This window comes from Sciurus vulgaris (genome assembly GCF_902686455.1).
Source record: "Sciurus vulgaris genome assembly, chromosome: X".
Lineage (NCBI taxonomy): Eukaryota > Metazoa > Chordata > Mammalia > Rodentia > Sciuridae > Sciurus > Sciurus vulgaris.
The window spans coordinates 40,732,657-40,756,921 of NC_136471.1; the positions used below are offsets into that span (position 1 = coordinate 40,732,657).

General features: G+C 39.4%; 1 protein-coding gene across 7 annotated transcripts in view; it reads left to right on the forward strand.

Moving 5' to 3' along the window:
- The window catches only part of CHRDL1 (chordin like 1), a 114,256-nt gene that overhangs the window by 37,592 nt on the left and 52,399 nt on the right, over positions 1–24,265 (forward strand). For 4 of the 7 annotated variants that reach the window (XM_079124857.1, XM_079124861.1, XM_079124859.1 and 1 more), the window contains exon 5: positions 22,927–23,072. In XM_079124857.1, the coding sequence (XP_078980983.1) occupies positions 22,927–23,072 (146 nt within the window). The remainder of the gene's footprint in view (positions 1–22,926; positions 23,073–24,265) is intronic. The other 3 variants (XM_079124858.1, XM_079124860.1, XM_079124856.1) reach the window with 1 other exon arrangement.

The window sequence follows — 24,265 nt, forward strand, 5'->3', positions numbered from 1 at the left end:
CTTGGGAGGGGCTGGATTAAGGAACAAAAGTCTTAGCTGGAGAAGGAAGGAACAAAAGGGGAGGAAACAAACTGGGAAGGATAGGATACTTAAGATCATCCAGCTGCCCCCAAAGTGAACTTACAATGTTTTCTGTGTTCTCTTTGGAAGAGGGGCTGGCTTGTCTGGCATTCAATGGAAACTTGTTGATTGACACCGAGCTGGGCACAAGTTCAGTGTGAGTGTGCCTTCAGCTATTTATTTGATTTTTACAAATTGCATCCTTTGCAGTAAGACTGTTTAGCTTCTACTGGCGCCCTGGGGCAGTAAGTTTAGATTGTTAAAATAGCAGCCATTAACACTCTCTGTGTTATGACACTGTCTTCCCCCTTTCAAGGACAGGCATGAGGTTGTTTGACAACTCCCCACCAGAAGAAACAGGCTCCTCCTCTGAGTCAAAAACATATCTGTCTAGCCCTAACCCTGAAAGCCTCTGAGTCTCTCCCCTATACCAGTCCCACTCACACACATGTGACTTTCATGTACACTCTCAAACACATGAACTCTCACATACACTCACATACTCACACCCACACCCACACCCTTCCCATAAGCTTGAGATACCCTGGGGAGCCCTTGTGCTTATCTTGCTGTTCTTTTGTTTTGCTTTCCTTTATTTGCTTTGTTTTGATTTGAAATCTGTCTTTGGGATGACACTGGATATTTTTTTTTCAATGTTATTAATAGTGCAGTGGAGGGAGCATGTAAGGACTTTCTCCTCAGTCCTGGCCACGCTTGGCTCTCCAAACACGTAAGTGTAATGCTGGCATTTATTGATCAGTGGATCTGGTCTTTGTGGGACTTTTTATACAATACCTCTTGAGCAAATAGCCCAGGGAAGTCTAAAAGATGCATGAATTCCTGGATTATCTAGATTATTCATAGGTCTGCTTAAATGGGAGTTTTTCATGAGAGGAGTGGATGGCTATGGCATTCCTTAAGGCCCTAGGGAGAGATCAAAGGAACAGAGACAATGGGGGAAAGAGTGGAGCTACTCAGCTCTCTAAACAAGGTAATAGCTGTCACAAGACACAGAGTGCACCACCATCTCAGAGGATCTGTGTTGGTCACAGCTGAACAGCCACGGTGAGCTCAGACGGAGGAGGCATAGAGGGGAAGTTCTGTTTTCTCTTGACATCTTCAGTATATGTTATATTTACCAGTTCTGTCCAATAGAACTGTATACAATGATGAAAATATTCTTTTTCTGCACTCTCCATTATGGTAGCCCCTAGCATGTGTAACTATTGAAATGTGACTACTGTGAGAACTGAGGAACTGTTTTTAAATTGCACTTAGTGTTCATTAGTTTAAACATATCTAGACACATGTGACTAGAGGCTACTGTAGTCCATGACACAGCTCTCTCCCATTCATTGGATGTTTTATGCTGCATTGAATTTAATGTTGAGTTTAGTTTTGTACATTCTATTTGTTTAAGTGTCTTGCAATTAGATCATAAACTACTTGAGGGCAGTAATGGATATTCTATAACTACAGAGATACTTTGTCTAGCCCCTTCTCCCCACATTTGACAAAGCAAACTGAGAAAGATTGTAACTTACTGCAGGCCACAGTACTCCTGAGTAAGTTTAAATGAGCCTGGAACCAGGTCTCTCTGCCTCCCGGATTGTGTTTCTACCACTGTCTTCCTTGCAGACAAGTTTTCAAACAGTAAATACTACTTTCTTCCCTGCTTATAACTGAGATTCATCCCCTGACATTTGGAAATAATTTGGAGTCCAAGTCTATATTTATCTTCTCATGTGCCAAGGCATAGAGTAGGCTCAGGGCAAATGCTTGATGAGTGAATTATTTCCCTAACCCTGTTGCTTGTTATCTTTTATATTTTTCAAGAAACTTCATTTCTGTCTTAGTGCCTTTGAGTCAGCCAGAGCTCATGCCATCTCTGTCTCAGTCCAGGGAGTCATGGCCTCTATCTGTTCAGGTATAAACTAGATAATTCTGGGAAGCTGCATGACAGGCTGATGAAGAGGCTATAACAGTTTGGGCTCTGGGTGTCTTTATATTCTGAATTCTCTACACTTGATGGTAACCAGGGATATCACATAACTCCTTCCCTTCTCTATCTTTCCACAGTAACCTAGAATGAAAGATGCCACAGGTAGGACTTGGGAGTCATATCCTTCTGGTTACCTTAGAAAGCAAGAGAAAACACCCACTCCAAACTAACCCCAGAATCAACTGGTAAAAGGGAAGACAATTCAATTCATAGGTCCAAGTCAAGTCTCCTTTCATCTTTCTTCTCCTCTCTGTTCCCCACTCTAGGCCTTCGCCCCTAACCCAGAGCCAACCAACAGTAACTCAGCAATAGCTGAATTGAAGCAAAACCTGTTAACAGCCACCAAAGGTTGAGTTTCAGCCAGGCAGCTGGCTCTTCCAGTCAGCACTGCCAAGAGCCAGATTGAGGCAAGGAGGCAAATAGCCTGTGTCTCATCTGCAGTGGAATGACCAGCTCCTTTGCTGGTACCACCTAATGAAGGAGTGATCTGGTACTGAGATAGAAGGCTTCCAAGGACCCACCCAGCCCTAAAAATCTGAAGTCCAAGTACAGTCATTGGATGCCAAGGACACTGGAGAAAGTCTTTGGAGCATGTAGAACACCAAGCCAATTGGAGTGCCTGCTAAGCCAGCCCAGGATTCCTAGCATTCCAGCCACGCCATATACACCCCCATCCCCGGAGGGCAGCCAGTGGCCACAGCAAAGGCCATATCCAGCAGGCTGAGACCCTCCACAGACCCTCCAAGAGTCTGCTTCCTCACTTAGGGCTTGCCTGCTTGCCCTGTGCTGAGTTCAGGGAGGTGGACAAACTGTACCACCCAGTTTAACCTAAGAATCTGACTTGCCATGGACTCTCTGAGCAGTGAATCATTTTGAGCAAGCACTTAAGCAACTTTCCACTGAGTCATCCTGAGGACTGTCAGGTTCACTAATCATGACATATACTGTGTATATCCTTTGTTCAGATTCTGTCCCTATCTTGATTCTGGGGGAGTAGGGGTATAAATAACAGAACTTTAATGATGTGCTTATTGGAAGTTATTGGAATTAGGGCTTCTTCTACATCTCTGCCTCCAAAACACTTGAGTCTCATTGAAAAGTCCTGCCAGTACCAACTCTTGATCTGTGACTGCTTTTGGCTACATGGCTACCAAGAGTGTGTATTCTTTACTCTGAGTGACTGTGCATGTTGGATTTCTTTTCCAGATCCTCCATGGATCTGTTTTCATTTGGCTTCTTCTAGACAAGGGTCTGGCAATTTTTTTCCTGCAAAGGGCCAGATAGTAAATATTTTAGCATTTGCAGGCAACTTTTGCAACAACTCTTCCATTGCAGTGTGAAAGCAGCCATAGACAATATGTAAATTAATGGGTGTGACTGTGTTCCAATAAAACTTTATTTAGAAAAACAAGTCATGGGTCAGATTTGTTCCACAACTCCTGTTGTAGACATAACAAATTAGTAGGTCAGAATCCAGTTCCAACTGCTAGAGTGTCTGGATCGCTTTGAAGAAGTGCTCTTATCTTCAATTCTTTTTAGAGAAGATATAGAAGTTGTAGGAATTTTTTCATCTTTTCCATTTTGAATAACAAAGTCCATTCTTCACCAAGTTTTGGATACCTTGTAATAATTGGAATTGACTAAATTACGATGCATTAAAAATGCACAAATCTCGGGGCTTAAAACTATAAAGGTTTATTCCTTACTCAGACCACATGTCCATCTCAGGTTGATATGTCATCCTCATCCAGGGACCCTGACTGACAGATCCTCACCATCTGGAATTTAGTTCCAGTGGTATGGGCAGGCAACATAACAAACAGTGCCCTGGCTTTTAAAAACTTTCGCCCAGATTACTTCTTTTCATATATCATTAGTGAGAGCAAGTCATATGGCCATGATTTGACTTCTAGGGGACAGGGAAATACATTGCTACCACCATGTGCTTGGACAGGGAGAACTGGATTATTGATGAACAGCCCTTGTGATAGACAAACACTCCATGAGCTCCCTCCTAGGTTTCTTCTTTGTGTTCTTCCTTGCCTCACCTTTAAGTTAGCGGTCTAATTTTATCTTTTGCATAACCCTGCCTGCCTTTCCTCAGCCTTTCTAGTCCCTGATATATGGGAACATAGCTTAGGAGCTAAAGTATTAAGACACTAATAATTCCTTGAAATGCTGTGTAGACCAGCCATGAGCAACAACTCAGGCCTCTGAGCCAGGTCCTACATGCCATTGGATCCAAGAATTGATTGCCATTGGGCAGCAAGCCTGACAACAATTGAACCTCCCATGTCTCTGGTTTTGATTTCACTTTGATTTGCTTTTAATGGGAATTTGAATCAGAAAGGGAATTCTAAGCACATTGAACTCTAGGCATTTCTTCCCCTTACTGCTATGGATAACAATTGTCAAGATGGAAGAGGGACATGGAGATTGAATACATAGGTGATATCAATGCAGTGTTATAGACTGAAGTGAAACTTACGGTCCATGATTTTGGAGAAGGGAATACATTTGCAAAGACCAATAATTAGTTAGGATAAACCAATTATTCTAATAATCCTAAAATCTCTAGTGGTTAAATATGATGAGGATAAAGTGGGTGGCCATGAAAAGGGAGGACTCTGCTCCATGCAGTCATTCAGGGACTCAGGTGCCTTTTACTTGAGTGACTTCATATTCCCCTAGGGCTTCAGAGTCCTCTTCTCTATTCTCTGCATGTGACCCTCAGTTTTGGAGGGAAGAGAAGCAAAGTTGTGTAGAAGATTTTACAGGCCAACTTTCTAAGGCACATACATCATTTCTCACCATATTTCATTAACTAGAACACATTCACATGACTCCCCTAACAACAGGTGAAACTAAAATGAAATGTCATGTAGCTGGGTCCCAAAATGGATTTGATAAGCCCACAATATTGTGTATACCTCTGTATAATATCTGAAGCCAGGGTGATTCTTCATAAGAAGAGTTCAAACTGGCTAAATCTTAGACTGAAATCTTCACCAAATACCCCAATGTTAAAGTTTGCCACTCATGAGGCATTGTACGCCTTGGTGAAATAGGAGATTATTTCTGCCTTCAGAGACCTTGTATTATAAATAGAGATAAGATAAATCTGATTCCCCAAATCTCACATTTTGTTTTATACTTCTCATGGTCTCTGGATCTGTATGTAAGGACAATTACATTCTCACTGACACAGAAGCTTGAAATGTAAGTCCTTGGGGCAGGAACATGAAGGAGATGACTGAAATAAACCTGGTCAACTCATTCTGAATCTAGAACCATTCATAAACCATTCACACTCTTAGAAAGTAAAGGAAAGCCATTAAAATGAACTTATGTAAGTTCATACACAAAATGAATATATATGTGTGTGCTTATATACACATATATATGTATATATCATATATAAGGAACTATGTAACTAATCTTTCCTTTTTTGCTTTTGCCCTGGCTCCCAGTTATGCAGGATCACTTTCTACTTACATATAATAATCACATTAACCTTATCAGTTAGTGTTTCTTTTAGTTATTTCTTGGTTCATGTTTTTTAAATTTTTAATTACTTCATATTATATACTGTGTTGCATAAAAGAGAAAAATGTAGGTGTTGTTTATTCCTGTTTTATTTGATGCTAGGAGTGAAGACTGGTATTTGTGAGAAAGATTTTTTTTCTGTGTATATTATGATTTCCTGAGCAGTTCATTTTACATGGTGTGGTTTTGGAGAATTATTTTAAATCAAAGAAAACTCAAAGGAGCATATCACTCCTTTAAGGGCAGCTAGAGCTTCATCGTCTAATCTAAAGCTGTTAAAATTGAGAAAGACCTTTCAGACTCCCTTTCTCCTGAGCTGAGTTTTGAATGTTTAGATAATTCTGTCTGTTATTTCCTCGATTCTGGGTTTCTCTACCCACTGGATGCCAGTAATAACCCCCCCACCCATGATAACCAAAAATATCTCCAGGCATTGCCAAATATCTCCTATGGGAAAAATTGTCCCTGGTTGAGAACTATCATTCTAATCTTACAGTCCTTTTATTCTTTTGATTAGATACTCTCACTTTACTAGGATCCTCGGCTGTAGGTAAATACATGTTGCCATTTCTTACAGAGATGGGAGTTTGAGATGAAAGTTATAGCATGTAGTTCAGTTCTAAGTTTACCTGCATTTATACCTGAGACAGTTTTGAACAAACTCTGCATTTCTGTGTTCAGAAGTAGGAGAAAAAGGCTTCTCAATACTCTTATTAACCTTTGAGAATCTGACTCTTTTATAGGGCATCATTGAAAGTTCTGAATAAGATGAGCTCTAAAAACAGAAGCCTTAGAATAGCATTTCTCAAACTTGGATGTGCACATGAGTTACTGGGTGTCTTATAGAGGTGCAATGATTCTATAGGTTTGGTGTGGATGTGTGAGGTTCTGTATTTCTAACTATCAGGTGGCACTAATGCTGCCGTATCACACTTTGAGGAGAGAGTTGCTGGTATCTGAGGTGCCATTTTCAGGTTCTGTAATGGTAATTTTTCTGTTCCAGGATATTCCGTTGACCCAGTAACTTCAGTCATCTGCCACTTTCAAACATTCCATTTTTATTTCATTCTCCAGTTATAGCCCAAGGTGATAGCCTCCCCCTTCTTGCCCTCCCTCTCCCCAACCATTTAAAGCTAAAATGAGGAAAGAAAAGAATTTGAGAAAAGCCATTAGACACAGAAAAGATTCTGGGTAGGTGGCTATTTTATCCTACCTGTATTTTCAGATAATGCAGTCTCCATCTTTAGAACAATACAATGTAACTCCACTTTGGGGATCACAGACCTTAGTTCCAGTTCTGGTTTGACTACTTCCTAACTTTAATTTTCTCATGTATAATGAGAAGTGATAGCAATACCTACCTCAGAGTATTTCTATAGGGATAAAAGAGCTAATGAACACAAACTTGAAGTCCTGAGCACAGAGCCTGCTCAGTGACAGCATGAGTCTATAAATGTTCATTGTAAATATATTGGTGTGATTACTGGAACTGTGACCTTCAATATCTTTTATGCCTCTACATTATTTGCATGAGCTGCACTCCCCTTAGTGACATCTCTAATTATGTTGTGTGATTCTTAGTGAAGGATGAGGTAACATGTGAAGTTTGAAACCACTCCCACCAGGGACTGGTCTACTTGCTCTCCTTTTGAGAAATTCCAGTCTGAAAACAATGACTGAACCACATTGCTTCTCCAACATTGGTAAATCCAAGATGTTAACACACTTGATTTCTTAATCCCCAACCCCTACAATCACCTTTCTAATAACTTTGCACTAATATGAAGGATTGGGGCCATTGTAGGAGCATTTGGCTGCCAAAAGAAGAATCTCAGATTCAAACTGTAAATTTTTGTTAATCTTTGACATTTTTTTTTACCTTTGACACTACCATTTCCTGGGAATAGTCACTGTCCCTTGGCAATCAGCGATGGAATTCTTTTGAATTTAAATTCTCTTTGATGGAGTTCTTTTGAATTTAAATTCTCTAACACCTTTCCTTTCCTTTCTCTGTATTGTAGACTCCTACCTAAATTACTCTCCCTCCTGCATGGGGCTTTGACTTTGGTTCTTTTGTGTGTGTGTGTGAAGTATGTCAGCTTGTTTTATTTTTTTGTTCTTTTTAGATATACAGACATGGAGTCTATCTTATTCTAATTAGGATCCCAGTCTTGTGGATGTACAGGGTGGTGAGATTCATTGTGGTGTATTCATATATGAGCATAGGAAAGTTATGTCCCATTCATTCTACTGTCTTTCCTATTCCCATGCCCCTCCCTTCCCTTCATTCCCCTTTGTCTAATCCAATGAGCTTCTATTCTTCCCTTCACCCTCCTTGTTGTGCGTTAGTATCCACATATCAGAGAGATCATTTGACCTTTGTTTTTTGGTTCTTAAAGGATTTCCTACAGAAAGAAACATGATACTTTCTCTTTTCCTATAATAGTTCCATGACATGGCAGATGAGCCCCCTCTTTCGGTCTCCAGAAAGAGGGAGACTGCATTTTCCTAAGACTATTCTCCCTGCACCAGCAACCTGGAGCCCTGTCACCACTTTCTCTGCAGACTCTGCCAGTGACTCCCAGGGACCACTTTCTGAGGCCTGCTGCTAACAGTTTTCCAAACACAACAAAATGCATGTTTGAAGATAAGTTTTCTCAATCCTCAAGTACTGAATGCCTTTTTTCTTCCTTTTTGTATGTGATCTGATAGCATAGGTTTTTTCAATCACCTTCTGGGAGGTCTTGCTTCCAACTTCATTGTCTTTTCCAATCATCCCAGAACACTCTTTCAAAAATATAAAATCGGGCTGGGGATATACCTCAGTTGGTAGATTGCTTGCCCTGCAAGCACAAGGCCCTGGGTTCAATCCCCAGTACTGCAAAAAACAAAAATAAAATCTCATCAAATCACTTCACTGACTTCTTATACAGAAAAAAAATGGAAACTTCTTGGCTTGACTTCTTTGTATCCCCAGGTGCCAGATGGCATTGGGCTATCCTTGCAGTTGGCAAAATGTGAGATTTCAATTATTAGCACCATATAGTATTCCATGGGATAAAGCAGGGGGCTTTCCCCCTTGATTTAATGGGTTTGCTAATGAAAGAAAGAAAAGAAGAGATACAAGAGATGCTGCATAGCCAAGTAGGAAAAATATGTTTGGTTTTAACTGAAACTGAGTAACTCAGGGTGGGAACTGGGTCCTCAATTCAGTAGTTAATAATGTCCGTGAGATGGCAAATATCCATATCCTTAAAATATTTAGTTATTAGGTATGGTGCAGCACAGTACTTCCCAAGGGGATGGTCCTAGGATCTTCATAGTTGTTACCCAGGTGAAAAAAAGTTCCCAGTGGGTCAGTAAAGTCAGTCGAAGAAAATGCTAAGTTGTAATTCAACAGGTTTCTTTACTCTGGGTCTTCGGAGATCCTTTAACATGCTGAGAGGGACATTGTGAAACTGAACTATGGATCTCGTTTCAAAATTTATTTGAAGCACAGAACTTTGTTTTCACAGAACATCTTGTGGGCTACTAGTGCTCTGCAGAGCAGACTTGGGAAATGCTGGTGTAGGCAATACAAAGGAATGCTCCACTGAACTCCCCACTGTCTCATCCAGATGCCTCACATTGTTTCTGTAAATGCTGCTTGAGGGTAGTGACTAATTTGTCCATTTCAAAGGGTCAGTGACCTTCAAAAAATCCTGGTTCCCAAAGGATTAGAACTAACCAAGTAATAGTAGAACTCATTCTTAATTTATTTAAGGAGAGGAGGAAGGCAGTGAGTGACACATGCTACCACAAAACCCTTCATTAACAATCAGGCATCATGCAGAACAGTAGACGTAACATTTTCATTGCATTTACAAACCCATTTGTTATACCTTTTGGTCATTAGAAAATTTAAAAAACCCATAGTCTAGTAGCAAAGGAATAATACAAACCTATCAGATCCACTTCAGAAGGGGTTCTTTTTGTTGGGCTACATAATCCAAGTCCAGATGAAGATTCAAGCTTGAGCAGTTAGCCTCTGAATACAGTAGGATTTGTATTGTTTCTTCCTTAGTTATTGGACTGGATTTTCCTGGGCTTCTCTAGTCCTCATGTTTTGTGGCTGTAAGTAAAATTGAAAGGCCTAAATCTGATTCCTTGCTTTGGCACTAAATAATAGTGTCCCTCTTGCGTCTTGGTGCCTCATTTCTGTTTGTCAGAAGAGAAGGTCATTTCTAGTTTTCTCTTGGGGATATATGTGAGAAATCCTAGGAGGCTTATGTAATGAGATTGGAATGGTCCATGAGCTGAATAATGGAGCTGATGATAAAGCTGTTCAGTAGAGTGGAAGAAATTTGGACAGGGAAGAACGTAGAGGTTCCCTCTGAAGAGTGGATTATTAGAAACAGCTACCAGTAAGTGCTCTCATCACACAGAAAGCTGAAAATGAGTTTGTTTTACTCTAGAGCTCTAGAATATGGACCAGAGTTACTTGCAGAGCTCTGGAACTGCTGAAGTCACGTAGGTCCCTAGCTGTTCATTGCACCCTGAAACACTGATCCTGGTAGAACCCACTGACCCTTTTCCCAGAAGAATGTATATGTATACATTCTCATTCACTCAACATCTGTAACTTGCCTCACAATCACTTCTGAGAGTCACACTACTTCTTTCTATCTGGGCCTTAAATGATAAGCCACCTTGTTCCTGGATAGGTATGTTTATATCTTACTGAAATTTACAATAGGCTCTCAACATGTAAGCATATACCATGTTTGTTCCTCCATGCTATGCTCTGTTCTAGTGTCAGAGCCAGCAGGATTTGGAGAAGTACAAGACAAGCTGAATCTCTTTTGTGGGTTTTAGTAATTTAGAAAGACATACACCTGTTGTTAGGCACTAGAGAGTAGGGGAAAGGCAGACCATTAGAATTGCTGGAAGAAATCAGAATGTGTTTGACAGACCCTTGGGCCTGAAAAGGATATGAGTAAGCCAAGGGTAGTCTGTGGGGATGGTTGAGTCTAGCATGAATCAGGGCAGAGTTGGCAAGGAAATCACAGGGATCCAGACCAGCCAGTAGAGCATTGGTTAGCCAAGTGGTACATCCTTGGTGGAGGCATCTTTGAGATGTACTTCATGACCCTGGCTGAACCTTGCTGTGATGCCGCTCCATCTGTGATGCTTCAGCCCTTGGGTGCTTGCTCCCAGACAGATGACTGACACTGCAAGTCTAGAATTGCTACCTGAAAGGCAGCAAATCCCAAACCAAGGGGCCTTTTCTGAGTTGGCAGAACCCACATGGAATGTAGTAATGTCTCAATTCTGGATTATCAGAGTGGGTACAACCATAAATCTCTTTGCCTTCACAGGGAATTCACTTAATTAGATTGAGGCATCCATAATCAATTGGTTGTGTTGCATAGGGCTTCGTTACTCCCTGAACTTTTTCAAAAAATAATCACATCCCTGTAAAGTAGAAGTAGGTGAAATGATTACCCCCAACATAGCACATACATACTCACAAATACAGAAAGTTCTTTAGAGACTGAGGCCAAGATGTGCAAAATAGGGGCTGGGGTTGTAGCTCAGTGGTAGAGTGCTTGCCAACACATGTGAGGCACTGGGTTCAATCCTCAGCACCACATAAAAATAAATAAATAAAATAATGATATTGTTAAAAAAAAGAAATGCAAAATAACAGAGTCTCATCACAGAGCTAGGCAGTAGTACAAATAGGAATACACATGCCCTCCCCCCTGCAAAAAAAACAAATGTAGGTCCAGTATGCAAACACCCCTGGTTTCACAGAGACATGGGTTCTTCTCACACAAACCCTCTCCTCAAGCCATCCTTCCCAGTCATGTGCCTGACAAGATGGCATATTCAGGCAGGGTCAGCTACTGAGAGACAGCAGCTGAAACATTAATGGAAATGGGATGAAAAACAGCATGCAGATGGGGTCCGGATGAGAAAGGGGACAACTGGGATCAGACTAGGGTGTGAGCTTTCAGCGCCCTCTTCTACTCTCTTCTCTCCAGCTGGAGCATCGGATGACTGTTTCCTCTCACTCGGCACCTTCTTGGTTGGGACAGAATGTTGTGTCTGTCTATTTAACTGCAGAGTGATCTGCTGAATCTGCTACAAGAATTTCCTGGCCGGGGATCCCACTGGGGGTTGAGCTGGGGATGGGAGTAGGGAGGCCACTAGCCTTGCTGAAGGTGTGGACTGACACAGAGTCTTCTTGAATATTCCAGGCAGCAAAGTCTTTCCTCAATCAGTCTCCTCCTAAATTTAGCTCAGCTGTCTGACAGACCCACCCCACCTGGAAAGTAGATATCCCATGATGGAGGACATGGAGAAAAATTATGATTTAGGATTGGACCCCTCTACTCCTTATAGTTCTCCCTTTCTTTTTTTCCCTTTCTTTTTAAATTAATTTTATTGGTGCATTATAATTATACATAATAGTGGGATTCATTGTGATATATTCATATAAGCACATAGCATATTTTGTTCTGTTTCATCCCCTCTTGCTTCCTCTTTCCTTTCCCTCCTTCCTCCCCAAGAACCTCTTCCGCTTTTGTACTGGTTTCTCTTCTATTTTCATGAAATCTCTTTTCTTTCCTTTTTTCTGTCTAGCTTCCACATGAGAGTAAACACATGACCCTTGACTTTAAGTCTGGCTTATCTCACTTAGCATGATGCTTTTCAATTCCATTCATTTTCCTACAAATGACATAACTTCATTCTTCTTTGTGGATGAGTAAAATTCTATTGTGTATATATTCCATATTTTTATGCAGTTATCTGTTGAGGGGCACCTAGGCTGATTCCATAGTTTGGCTGTTGGTAATTGTGCTGTTGTAAACATTGATGTGTTTATATCACTTTAGTATGCTGATTTTAGTTCTTTGGGATAAACACTAAGTAGTGGGATAGCTGTGTTATATGGTGGTTTTATTCCTGGTTGTTTTTAAGGAATCTGCATACTGCTTTCCAGAGTGGTTGTACTAGTGTGCAGTCCCACCAGCAATATACAAATACACATTTCCCCCCACATCCTCACCAGCATTTATTATTAGTTATATTCTTTTATTTCTCCTCAGGTAAACTTATTATTTTTTTAACTTGGAAGTTTATTTATTTTTTTAATTTATTTTTATTGTAAACAAATGGGATACATGTTGATTCTCTGTACATGGAGTAAAGGCATACCATTTGTGTAATCATACATTTTTATTTTTTTTATTTTTACAGACTGCATTTTGATTCATTGTACACAAATGGGGCACATCTTTTCGTTTCTATGGTTGTGCACAATGTAGATTCACACCATTCATGTAATCATACATGTACATAGGGTAATGATGTCTGTCTCATTCCACCATTTTGTCATGCCTTCCTCCCTCTCATTTCCCTCTACATAATTTAAAATTCCTCCATTCTTCTCTCACCCCCCGACCCCCATTATATATCTTCATCGACTTATCAGGGAAAACATTTGGCCTTTGGTTTTTTAGGGATTGGCTTATTTCACTTAGCATGATATTCTCCAATTCCATCCATTTATCTGCAAATGCCAGAATTTCATTCTTCTTTATGGCTGAATAATATTCCATTGTGTATATATACCACAGTTTCTTTATCTATTCATCTGTTGAAGGGCATCTAGGTTGGTTCCACAATCTAGCTATTGTGAACTGAGCTGCTATAAACATTGATGTGGCTGTGTTACTATAGTATGCGAATTTTAAGTCCTTTGGATATAAACCAAGGAGTGGAATAAGTGAGTAAAAAGGTGGGTTCATTCCAAGTTTTCTGAGGATTCTCCACACTGCTTTCCAGTGTGGCTGTACCAATTTGCAACTCCACCAGCAATGTAAAAGCAAATTCTGGGCCAAGAAAATCACACCTGGTTGGCCTCCTGCTGACCTGAGGGGATGGAACCGATAGTGTCAGCTTAGAACTGGAGTGTAAATGTGATGCCCAAGCACATATTATGAATCTGATCGCTCAGAAGTGACTTTAATCACCACTCAGGTCTGGCAAGTTCTTAGAATTTCTATATGGCAGTGAAACAGTATTTGACTGCATGAGGGTAAAAAAAAATCCTTATTACTATGGTGCAGGTGTTGAGAATTTCTAAGTTACAATATAGAATATTGACTAAAACGTGTTACTGCTCCTTTGGAGTTCATCATCAGCCTTATGCAGGAGCAGGGTCTGCCAGTGTGGGAAGAGGATGGTCACTGTCAGGACTAGGTCACACTACAGTTCTTCTCTTACCACCCTGCCTTCTCCCATCCAGAAATCCCATATTTATAGCTAGTATTAATATACAAATAATAGAGTATGACACTAACATGTATTTGGTATTGTGCTAAGCCCATTACATATCTTATCTTGTTTACTTCTTTGACCTAGGAAACAGGTACTATTATCTCAATTTTACAGACAGGGGAACTGAGGCTCAAAGCTGGGAAGTGCCTCATTCAGTTAATAAGCAATAATTAATTAGTTATTTGAACCCAAATGGGACACGATAAACTAAGTCCTTTACCCTCACTAGCACTGATCTTGGTAGCTATAATTTCAGCAAGCTCTCTCACATGAATTCTACATTCTGGAGTTTCACACCCTTTGCTCTGTGTTCTACAGCCTTAATATGGATAAAGCACTTTCAAAGGCCCATGTCACAGTGTAATTATCTAGAAAATGACTCTGTCTTCCATTAACACCTTGTATGAATTAGTTAATGGGATTCGTGCTAAGGCCCACTAGCAGGACTTCAATGTGGTGGGCCACAGAAAGTTTGGGAAAGATCTGGAAATCATAATACTTTGCTCAAAAAAAAAAGCAGATCTAGTTAAGTCATCACATCAGAAGGCAAAAATAAATGATGGTGGTTGGAGCTCTGAGAAGAACCTAAATTATAGGCATCGCCTGTAGGCTGATGGACCAATCTGATTTGAAGCAGTACCTCTGCCTTCTGCTTTCTCTCCGTTTCAAGGTCTAAAAGCCAGCCCACATTTATACAATGACTTTAAAACTATTTAAGAAAGCAATGTAATAGTCTCCACTTTTCTCATAAGGTGCTGAATAGTATTGGTAGGAGAAAACCCCTTTATTGAAATAAGACTGAGAACACAGAATCCTAACTATGGTCTATCCCACTAGTAGGAATGGATCTGGGCTTCTGATGACCAGATTTAGAAGACTGATCTTTTAATGGTTTAGAAGAGACCTAAAACAATCATGTAGTCACATTATTTCAAGTAAAATTATTTCAAACATAGTTTTCAAATTTAATTTTTTAGATTTATTTATTTTGATTCATTGTACACAAATGGGATACAACTGTTGTTTCTCTGGTTGTACATGAAGTAGAGTCGCACCATTTGTGTAGCATACATATACATAGGGTAATGATGTTTTTCTCATTCTGTTACTTTTCCTTCCCCCACCCCTCTTTTTCCTCTATACAATCCATCCTTCCTCCATTCTTGCTTCCTTCCCACCCCCTGTTATGTATTTAATTTTTGAGTGAGAAATACATTTCTGTAATTCAAGAATATGAATACATATGTAGGTGTATATACATATACATATATATTCAAATATCTGATTCACCACTGTCTCACATCCATCCTATTATCTTACTCCCAGAAGAAGGAGCTCTCCCATGACTTATAGAACATTTTTATGTAATTAGGGTAGTTTTGATTTGCATTTTTCTTATTACTAGAGATGTTGAACATTTTTTCATATATCTGTTGATCGCTTGTACATCTTCTTCTGTGAAGTGTCTGCTCATTTCCTTAGCCCATTTATTGATTGGGTTATTTGTATTCTTGGTGTAAAGTTTTTGAGTTCTACATAGATTCTGGAAATTAGTGCTCTATCTGAAGTGTGTGTGGAAAAGATTTTCTCCCACTCTGTAGGCTCTCTTCACATTGTTGATTATTTCCTGTGCTGAGAAAAAGCTTTTTAGTTTGAATCTATCCCAATTATTGATTCCTGCTTTTATTTCTTGTGGTTTGGGAGTCCTGTTAAGGAAGTCTGGTCCTAAGCTGAAATGATGAAGATTTGGACCTACTTTTTCTTCTATTAGGGGGAAGATCTCTGGTCTAATTCCTAGATTCTTGATCCATTTTGAGTTGAGTTTTGTGCAGGGTGAGAGGGGTTTAGTTTCATTTTGCTGCATATGGATTTCCAGTTTTCCCAGCACCATTTGTTAAAGAGGCTATCTTTTCTCCATTGTATGTTTTTGGCACCTTTGTCTAGTATGAGATAACTGTATTTATGTGGATTTGTCTCTGTGTCCTCTACTCTGTACTATTGGTCTACCTGCCTATTTTGGTGCCAATACCATGCCGTTTTTGTTACTATTGCTTTGTAGTATAGTTGAAGGTCGCGTATTGTGATACCACCTGCTTTGCTTTTCCTGCTCACGATTGCTTTGACTATTCTGGGTCTCTTATTCTTCGAGATGAATTTCTCTATTTCTATGAGGAATGTCATTGGGATTTTAATTGGAATTGCATTGAATTTGTATAGTGCTTTTGGTAGTATGGCCATTTTGACAGTATTAATCCTGCCTATCCAAGAACATGGGAGATCTTTCCATCTTCTAAGGTTTTCTTTAATTTCTTTCTTTAGTGTTCTGTAGTTCTCATTGTAGAGGTCTTTCACCTCTTTTGTTAGATTGATTCCCAAGTATTTTTTTTGAGACTATTGTGAATGGGGTAGTTTTCCTAATTTCTCTTTCAGAGGATTCGTCACTTATGAATAAAAATGCATTAGATTTTTGAGTGTTGATTTTTTAAAATATTTTTTATTTGTCTTTTAATTTTTTACAGACTGCATTTTGATTCATTGTACACAAATGTGATATACCATTTCATTTCTGTCGTTGTACACAATGTAGATTCATACCATTCGTGTAATCACACATGTACATAGGGTAATGATTTTATATCCTGCTACATTACTGAATTCATTTATAAGTTGTAGAGGTTTTCTGGTGGAATTTTTCAGCTCCTCTAAATATAGAATCATGTCATCAGCAAGTAGGGATAGTTTGAGTTCTTCTTTTCCTATTCGTATCCCTTTAATTTCTTTGGTCTGTCTAATTGCTCTGGCTAGAGTTTTAAGGATGATGTTGAATATAAATGGTGAACAAGGGCATCCCTGCCTTGTTCCAGTTTTTAGGGGGGATGTAAAGCAAACACTTTTTAATTGTCTAGTCATCCAAGGAAATTAGGAAAATCCCTTTATGATATTCAACTTTATGTAATTCTTTGGTGCCTTCTCTCTAGCCCAATATCCTCTACAATTTATTGTGAACACTGGTACCTCTGGGCTTTTAAAAATAAATTATCTCTAAACCTCATGGCCATGTAAGGTTGATAGCATACTTGTTTTGGAGGTAAGGAAACCTGGGTGCAAAGAAATTAAGTAGTCTTCCCAAGATCACAAAGCAAAAACATACCAAAGTATATGTTTTAGTCCCTGTTATAACAAAATACCATAAACTCAGTAAAATATAAACAATGGAAATTAATCTTACATTTACAGAGGCTTGGAAACCTAAGATCAAGTTGCCGGCAGATTTAGTGTTTGGTGAAGGTCCACTTTCTAGTTCTTAGATGATGCTTTCTCTCTGAGCCCTCACATGATAGAAGGGGTAGGATAGCTACTTTAGGCCTCTTATAAGGACACTGATTCCATGAACGTGGAGCATTATATCGTGAAGTCCTATCTCCTAAAACCATCACCTTGAAGGTTATAATTTCAACTTACGAATTCAAGGGAACAAAAGCATTCAGACTGTAGCATCTGCGATTCCAGAGACTAGGCTCAATTTTTTTCTCTGAATCATGATGAGATACAGAGCTGAAAAACACAATTTGCAACCTATCCCATGAAGTTATTTCCCAGTCTTTCTACCATTCTCTCCCTTGCATTTCTGAGAGTAAAGTCCTTTGGATCATACAGTTCTATTTTGATGGATCTGTGTGTCTCTCTCTCTGTACATCACAGGAAACTGAAGGGAACATAACCTCTTCTTTCAAGCCTTCATCTCCATTCCTCCCCTCCATCACTACACCCACCAGTGCATTGCAGATGCACTGGGATCATACCAGTAAAAAAATGTCAGAAAACTAGAGAAACATTAGAGTGAGGTTGAGCTATCAAAAGTAAAGTAGAATCTAGAGCAATGATAGCAATGCTAAAGAAGGGACAGCTTGGCGTTGAGGAAATTAGCAACTGATCCCTCAAAGCTCTGAGGAAGTTTGCACTTATCTCGTCATAATGAGAGCTTGATTTGTAACTGGATATATACAAACTGCTTTTCTGACTAGCTGAGAACTGTCCCAATGAGAAAATGGAAATCTGAGGGTGGGGGAGAATGGTGAAAACAGCAAACCAAATGAAGACTTTAGGTTCCGGTGAGTGGGGATAAAAGTAGTACGAGGAAAGGAAGGAACAATGCACCAAAGGAAGAGGGGTAGGACCACAGACATTTTGGTAAAATTTGCCAGGCACTTCAAAGAGCAGAAAAAGCCTAGAACACAGTTATTCCCACTAAGATGTTACTGACAATGCATAGCCCCTCACCAAAGTCCTGGGATTGCAAAATTTAATGGCAAAAAACCCAACCATTTTAGGCATCAGTGAGAGAAAAGGTGTTAGGAGATAGGATAAGTGGTGCTTTTTGAGCACCTCAGAAACCATTCTGCTTACATAGAAGACCATCCCTGCCCTGGGGAAGAGTGCTTTTTTTTCATCACATTTGTACTAATATGCCTTACTGCTGCTCTGCTTACTGCATGATGTTCTTCCTCTACTTTTTATGGTGCATTGTGGGAATTTGACTGGAAACAGGGGAGATGGGGAGGCTAGACATCATGCAGCCTGGTCATTTTTGTTGTAGCAGTCTCCTGAGGGTCCTGGAGCCAGCGTGGCTTTAGACTGATTTTCTGCCAGTTTTTGGCCAGGAACACCGAATGTGTTCCAAGGACAGTTGGTTAGAAGCCCAGCCACCTCGGAAAATCTGGAAAAGGAGAGGGTAGAGACTGAGGTGGCTTTTCTTGCCTCTGTGGTTGGGAAACATGCTGTGTTGGCCCTCTAAATAGGCAAGGGGAGATTTGAGTCTCATGTACCATTCTTAGAAAAATTGAGCCCCAAAGAGGTACAGTGGATTGTGCAAGGTTATGGGAAATTGGTGCCCAAGCTAGTGTTATGACCTGGTGATCCTATCCCCAAGTTTTAACATCCATTCTGCAAAAAGGACACAAGCTTGATGGCTGAAAATCTCCTTTGAAGCAGTTGTATGACATGGGTTAAATCGTCGGCCCTCATGTTCATAATTTCATTTTCAGTAGCCTCATTTTCATAATTTCCTGCCTATACTGTTAAAGATGTTAGAAGAATAAAATAATAAGTGAGAAGATGTTAAGATAACTTTATTGCATAACACTAGTTGTAAGCTTGACCATAATGTTTTCTTTTTCTTTGATTCTCATTTGTCTCCCTGTCTTGCTTTCACTCTGTCTTTTGTTGACTGCATTAATAGACTCCAATGCCAGGTTACTCTTAAGACTATTCCAAGAAAGACTCTCAGGGTTATGCTTCTAGCAGAAAAACTCACCCCACAGTTGCCCTGTCATTTATACTTCAGTGGAAGACCAAGTTCAAAAATTGATGCACATTTTTTAAATGTTTTTTTAGTTGTAGATGGACACAATACCTTTATTTTGTTTATTTATTTTTATGTGGTGCTGAGGATTGAACCCAGTGCCTCATGCATGCTAAGCAAGCGCTCTATCACTGAGTTACAGCCCCAGCCACACAATTTCTTTTAAGGCTAAATAATTTCAAACTATTGCGGGAAGGGGGCATTCCAAAGAACTACTGGCTCCTGTCAGAGCCATGGCCAATACTGTTTTGTAGGTCATCATACTTTTCCTTTACCACGAAATTCTGAGATTTGGAATAATTAGAGCCTGGGGGGCAAATGGCCCTGCTCCTGTCCTTTCTCCGATGAGTTTCACTCATTCCTGCTAGCTGCAGCTGTCTGGGTATATGCACATATGGGCAGGAGCTAGAACTCTCAGTCCAGACACAGGGACAGTTAGTGTGAGTTAGGCTATTTCTTGGAGTGTGAAGGTGCCTTCTTTTTAAAAGCAAAATGAAGGCAAACTTTTTAAATGCTGCAAAGTGTAGAATTGAGTTATTACCCTAATTGTTGAAGCTGAAGAAAAATGCACTCTGTATTTTCTGGGTATTTTACGCCACATGGTTGTAGAGACACAACACAGCCTTCACATTTTGTTAGTTTGGGTTTCAAATTAAATGATCTCTTCCTTGTTACAGATTTGAAGTGATTGGTACCCTTAATAGTGGCTAGGATGGAAGACTCTAGAATCAGTCAGTTTGTAATTCATATTCAGGCATAGCCAACTGACAAGTTATGTGACCTTGGGCAAATCAATTTTTTTTTTGTTCTTTTTTAAATTCAAAAAAATTTTTACAAACTACATTTTGATTCATTGTACACAGACGGGGTACAACTTTTTGTTTCTGTGGTTGCACACAATGCAGATTCACACCGTTCATGTAACCATACATGTACATAGGGTAATAATGTCTGTCTCAGTCCACTATTGTTCCTCCCCCCCACTCCTGCCCCATTTCCCTATACACAATCCAAAGTGCCTCCATTCTTCTCTTACCCCCACCCCCCACCACCCCACCTCCCTTACATATCATCATCCACTTATCAGAGAAAACATTCGGCCTTTGGGTTTTTGGGTTTGGCTTATTTCACTTAGCATTATATTCTCCAACTCCATCCATTTACCAGCACATGCCATAACTTTATTCTTGTTTATGACTGAGTAGTATTCCATTGTGTATACATACCACAGTTTCTTTATCCATTCATCAGTCGAAGGGCATCTAGGTTGGTTCCACAATCTAGCATTGTGAATTCAGCAGCTATAAAAATTGATGTGGCTGCTTTACTGTAGTTTGCTGATTTTAAGTCCTTTGGGTATAAACCAAGGAGTGGGATAGCTGGATCAAATGGTGGTTCCATTCCAAGTTTTCTGAGGAATCTCCATACAGCTTTCCAGAGTGGCTGCACCAAATTACAACTCCACCAGCAATGTAGGAGTGTGACTTTTTCCCCGCATCCACACCAACGCTTATTATTGCTTGTGTTCTTGATAATACCATTCTCATTGGAGTTAGATGAAATCTTAGGGTGGTTTTGAATTGTATTTCTCTAATTCCTAGAGATGATGAACACTTTCTCATATATTAGTTGATCACCAGTATATCTTCTGTGAAGTGTCTGCCCAGTTTCTTAGCCCATTTATTGATTGGGTTGTTTGTATTTTTGGTGTGAAGTTTTCTAAGTTCTTTATAAATTTTGGGGATTAGTACTCTATCTGAAGTTTGTGTGGAAAAGATTTTACCTGACTCTGTAGGCTCTCTTTTCACATTATTAAATCAATTAATTTCTAAGCCTTAATTTTCTCATCTGCCAAATGGGGACAATTATATCTATATCAGAACATGATTAGTAAGTGCCATTAAATAACATATGCATAAGAACTCTCCATTGTGCATAGCATTGAGTTAGGGCTCAGATTTTGTTTTATTATTATTATTATTGGTATTATAGGTATTATTAGCCTTTATCAATCATTTTCATTACATCCTGAGAATCGTTTTCTTGTTTGTTTGTTTGTTTGTTTGTTTTAATTTTTGGTACCTGGGATTAAACCCAGCGGCACTTTACCACTGAGCCACATCCCCAACCCTTTTTATTTTTTATTTTGAGACAGTGTCTTGCTAAGTTGCTTAGGGCCTGGCTAAGTTGCTGAGGCTGGCTTTGAACTTGTGATCCTCCTGCTTCCGAATTCCTAGTCACTGGAATTACAGGCATGTGCCAGCACACCCAGCTTCATTTTTTTAATTATATGAAGGTATCATTTGTCCACATAGAATTAACTAATGTTCATGATAGTTTTTATTGATAGCAAGGGTGGTCCAACTCTGTAAGCTTCTAATGAAACACACAACTCCCTGATTTCTCTTTTTTTGCTGTCCTGTGGCAGGCATTTTCCAAGCTTTCCTTGTGCCTTTTTATTATTCATAAATCAATAATAAGTTTATTTGGTGTGTGTATGTTTGTGCATGGGTGTATGTGTGTATGTGTGTGTGCATAAACATGTATCATGTACTGAAGGAAACCCAGTGAAAGATTGCTAGAGATCATTCACTTAGAATTAATCACCAAGTGCATCAACTTTTTGCTACATGGTAACCCTATGCTAGACTCCATGGAGTAAAGAGACAATTGAGAATTTCAGTTCTCAAAAAATAATACCTATACATGCATACATTGGTTGATAGAGAGTGAAATTTAGGTTCAGGAGACCAGGTTTTGATTCTTCTTTTCACCATTCACTAACTTCGTAACTTCAGAAACATCACTCAATCTCAGTGATTTATTTCCCTGAAATGAAAAGTGAAGGTAAGAATCTACCCTATTTGATCCATAGGGTTGTTGAAGTTTCATTAAATAATATATGTGAAGCTTCTTGGTAAATGGTTTCCTAGGTTACCATAATTCACAAATATGAGTTCTAATAATATTCAAATATCTAATTCTGTGCTTTGGACATCTAATTCCTTGAGAGTTCCAGATAGTGGACTGGATTAGGGAATACTTTGTGGAGGAAAGGATACATGAGCAGAGCCGGCATGAGTTAGGATTTCAGTATGTGGAAGAGAGTGGAGAGAAGGGGCAATCTTGGTGAAGGGATTAACGATAAGCAAAACCTGCAGAGGCTGGAACAAGCATCCAACAAGTGATATAAAACACAATAGAAGATAAAGTTTCTGTGGTAGCTATAACAAACTGTTCCTTTTCTGAATGAATAGGTGGAAAAGATTTAAAAGAGATAGTATGGACCCTGTCCTTTCCGGCAAATGAATATCTTATTCATCTAGAACTCTTAGCACCATCAAGGCAGGGGCCTCGTCTTTGTTCTGCGTTTTCTAATGCTTATTACAATGCCTGCCACATAGTAGGTGCTCAATAAATGCCGAACAAACAAAAGAAAGAATGAATGGTGATGTCAGCTTCTATTTTTGTCTGACCGTTTTAGTGCTATCTTGAATCACTAGCCATTGGAGTAAGGATTGTCTTTTAACTTCCTCTACGTAGTACAGCCCCATCTGCTGTTGGGATTTATGAAATTCTTTGCAATGATGTCAATACTTGGTGTGTTTTTTTCTCCACCCTGTTCCAGAAGACTCCTTACCCCCAGTGAACAGTAAGGTGACCAGCAAGTCATGTGAGTACAATGGGACTACTTACCAACACGGGGAGCTCTTCATGGCTGAAGGGCTCTTCCAGAACCGGCAACCCAATCAGTGCACCCAGTGCAGCTGTTCGGTAAGAACTTGCCTCTCTGTGTCCTTGCCAGCTCCTACCCAAATAAGAAAGCTTCCTCTTTACTTGTGTGTTTTCCCCTGAGCTTACATAGTAAGATGTTTGAATGAAAGATAAGTTGTATTCAAATCATGAGCCTCCCTGCCAATCCAAACTCCCCATCTTTTACCAACCCTGAACAGCTCTGTTGAAGAGCTCAGGTCCAGTTGTGTCCCAGGCTTAAAGCTCAAAGACTGCTTAAATGGGTGAAGATGATCTGTTTGACTTGATCTACACTCCTTTTGATTATTGTTATGCCACCTAAAATTTCATCAGAGGGACTCATAATTAATTGAAGCATTGAAAATGTTATGGGTAGAAAATTCACTGGCATTCTATGGCCATTGTCATCAGATAGGGCCACTCAATCCAATTCACAAAAAAATGTGGTGTCTGTTGATCATCATCTCTGAAGTATTCTACTAACCAGATAATTCCTGGTGTCCTACAATGAGAAAATTCTATATATGCTTTATTACAATGATTCATGTGACATCACTTGCTGAAAGAACTGCATATAGTTCACAAATAAAACACACTCATTCAGCTTTACCTAATTGTGCCTTCCAGAGAATATCATTGACAAATTTAGGAAATGGAATAAAAATGAATATTTAAAATAAAGCATGAAGGGATGAAAGTAGGTGTAGAAAAAACTTCACTGCTTGTAAAGGGCATTAAATATTGGATAGCTAAGGAAAGTTCTAGAATCTGCCCTTTGGGATTTATGGTAGACATGTAGTATCTCAGTAATTTGGGAGAATTTTGTTGTGACCTTGATTTCTTAATTAGCTTTCAGGAAATCTTCTAACTCTAGAAGGATATACTTCTAAGAATTAAGAGGAAAGTTTAAGGAATACCATTCAAAAGATAGAATTTTAGGAAATGGAAATTACTGCAAAGACAGATGTAACCAGCAAGTAAACTGAATCCTCTCCCTTATCCTGCACTGGATTAAGCTGTGGAATTCAGACCATTTTGTATAATTTTGTATTACCTCAAAGACAGCCTGTTTTTGGTTTGAAAGGGGGACTCTAATAAATGTTATAAACAGTAGCTTTGACCTAAATCCTTATGCCCTTATACTCCCAACATCCATCTAGGGTGTGATTGGGACCAAGGGATGTAGTATACAAAGAAGAGATGAGCAAGACTAT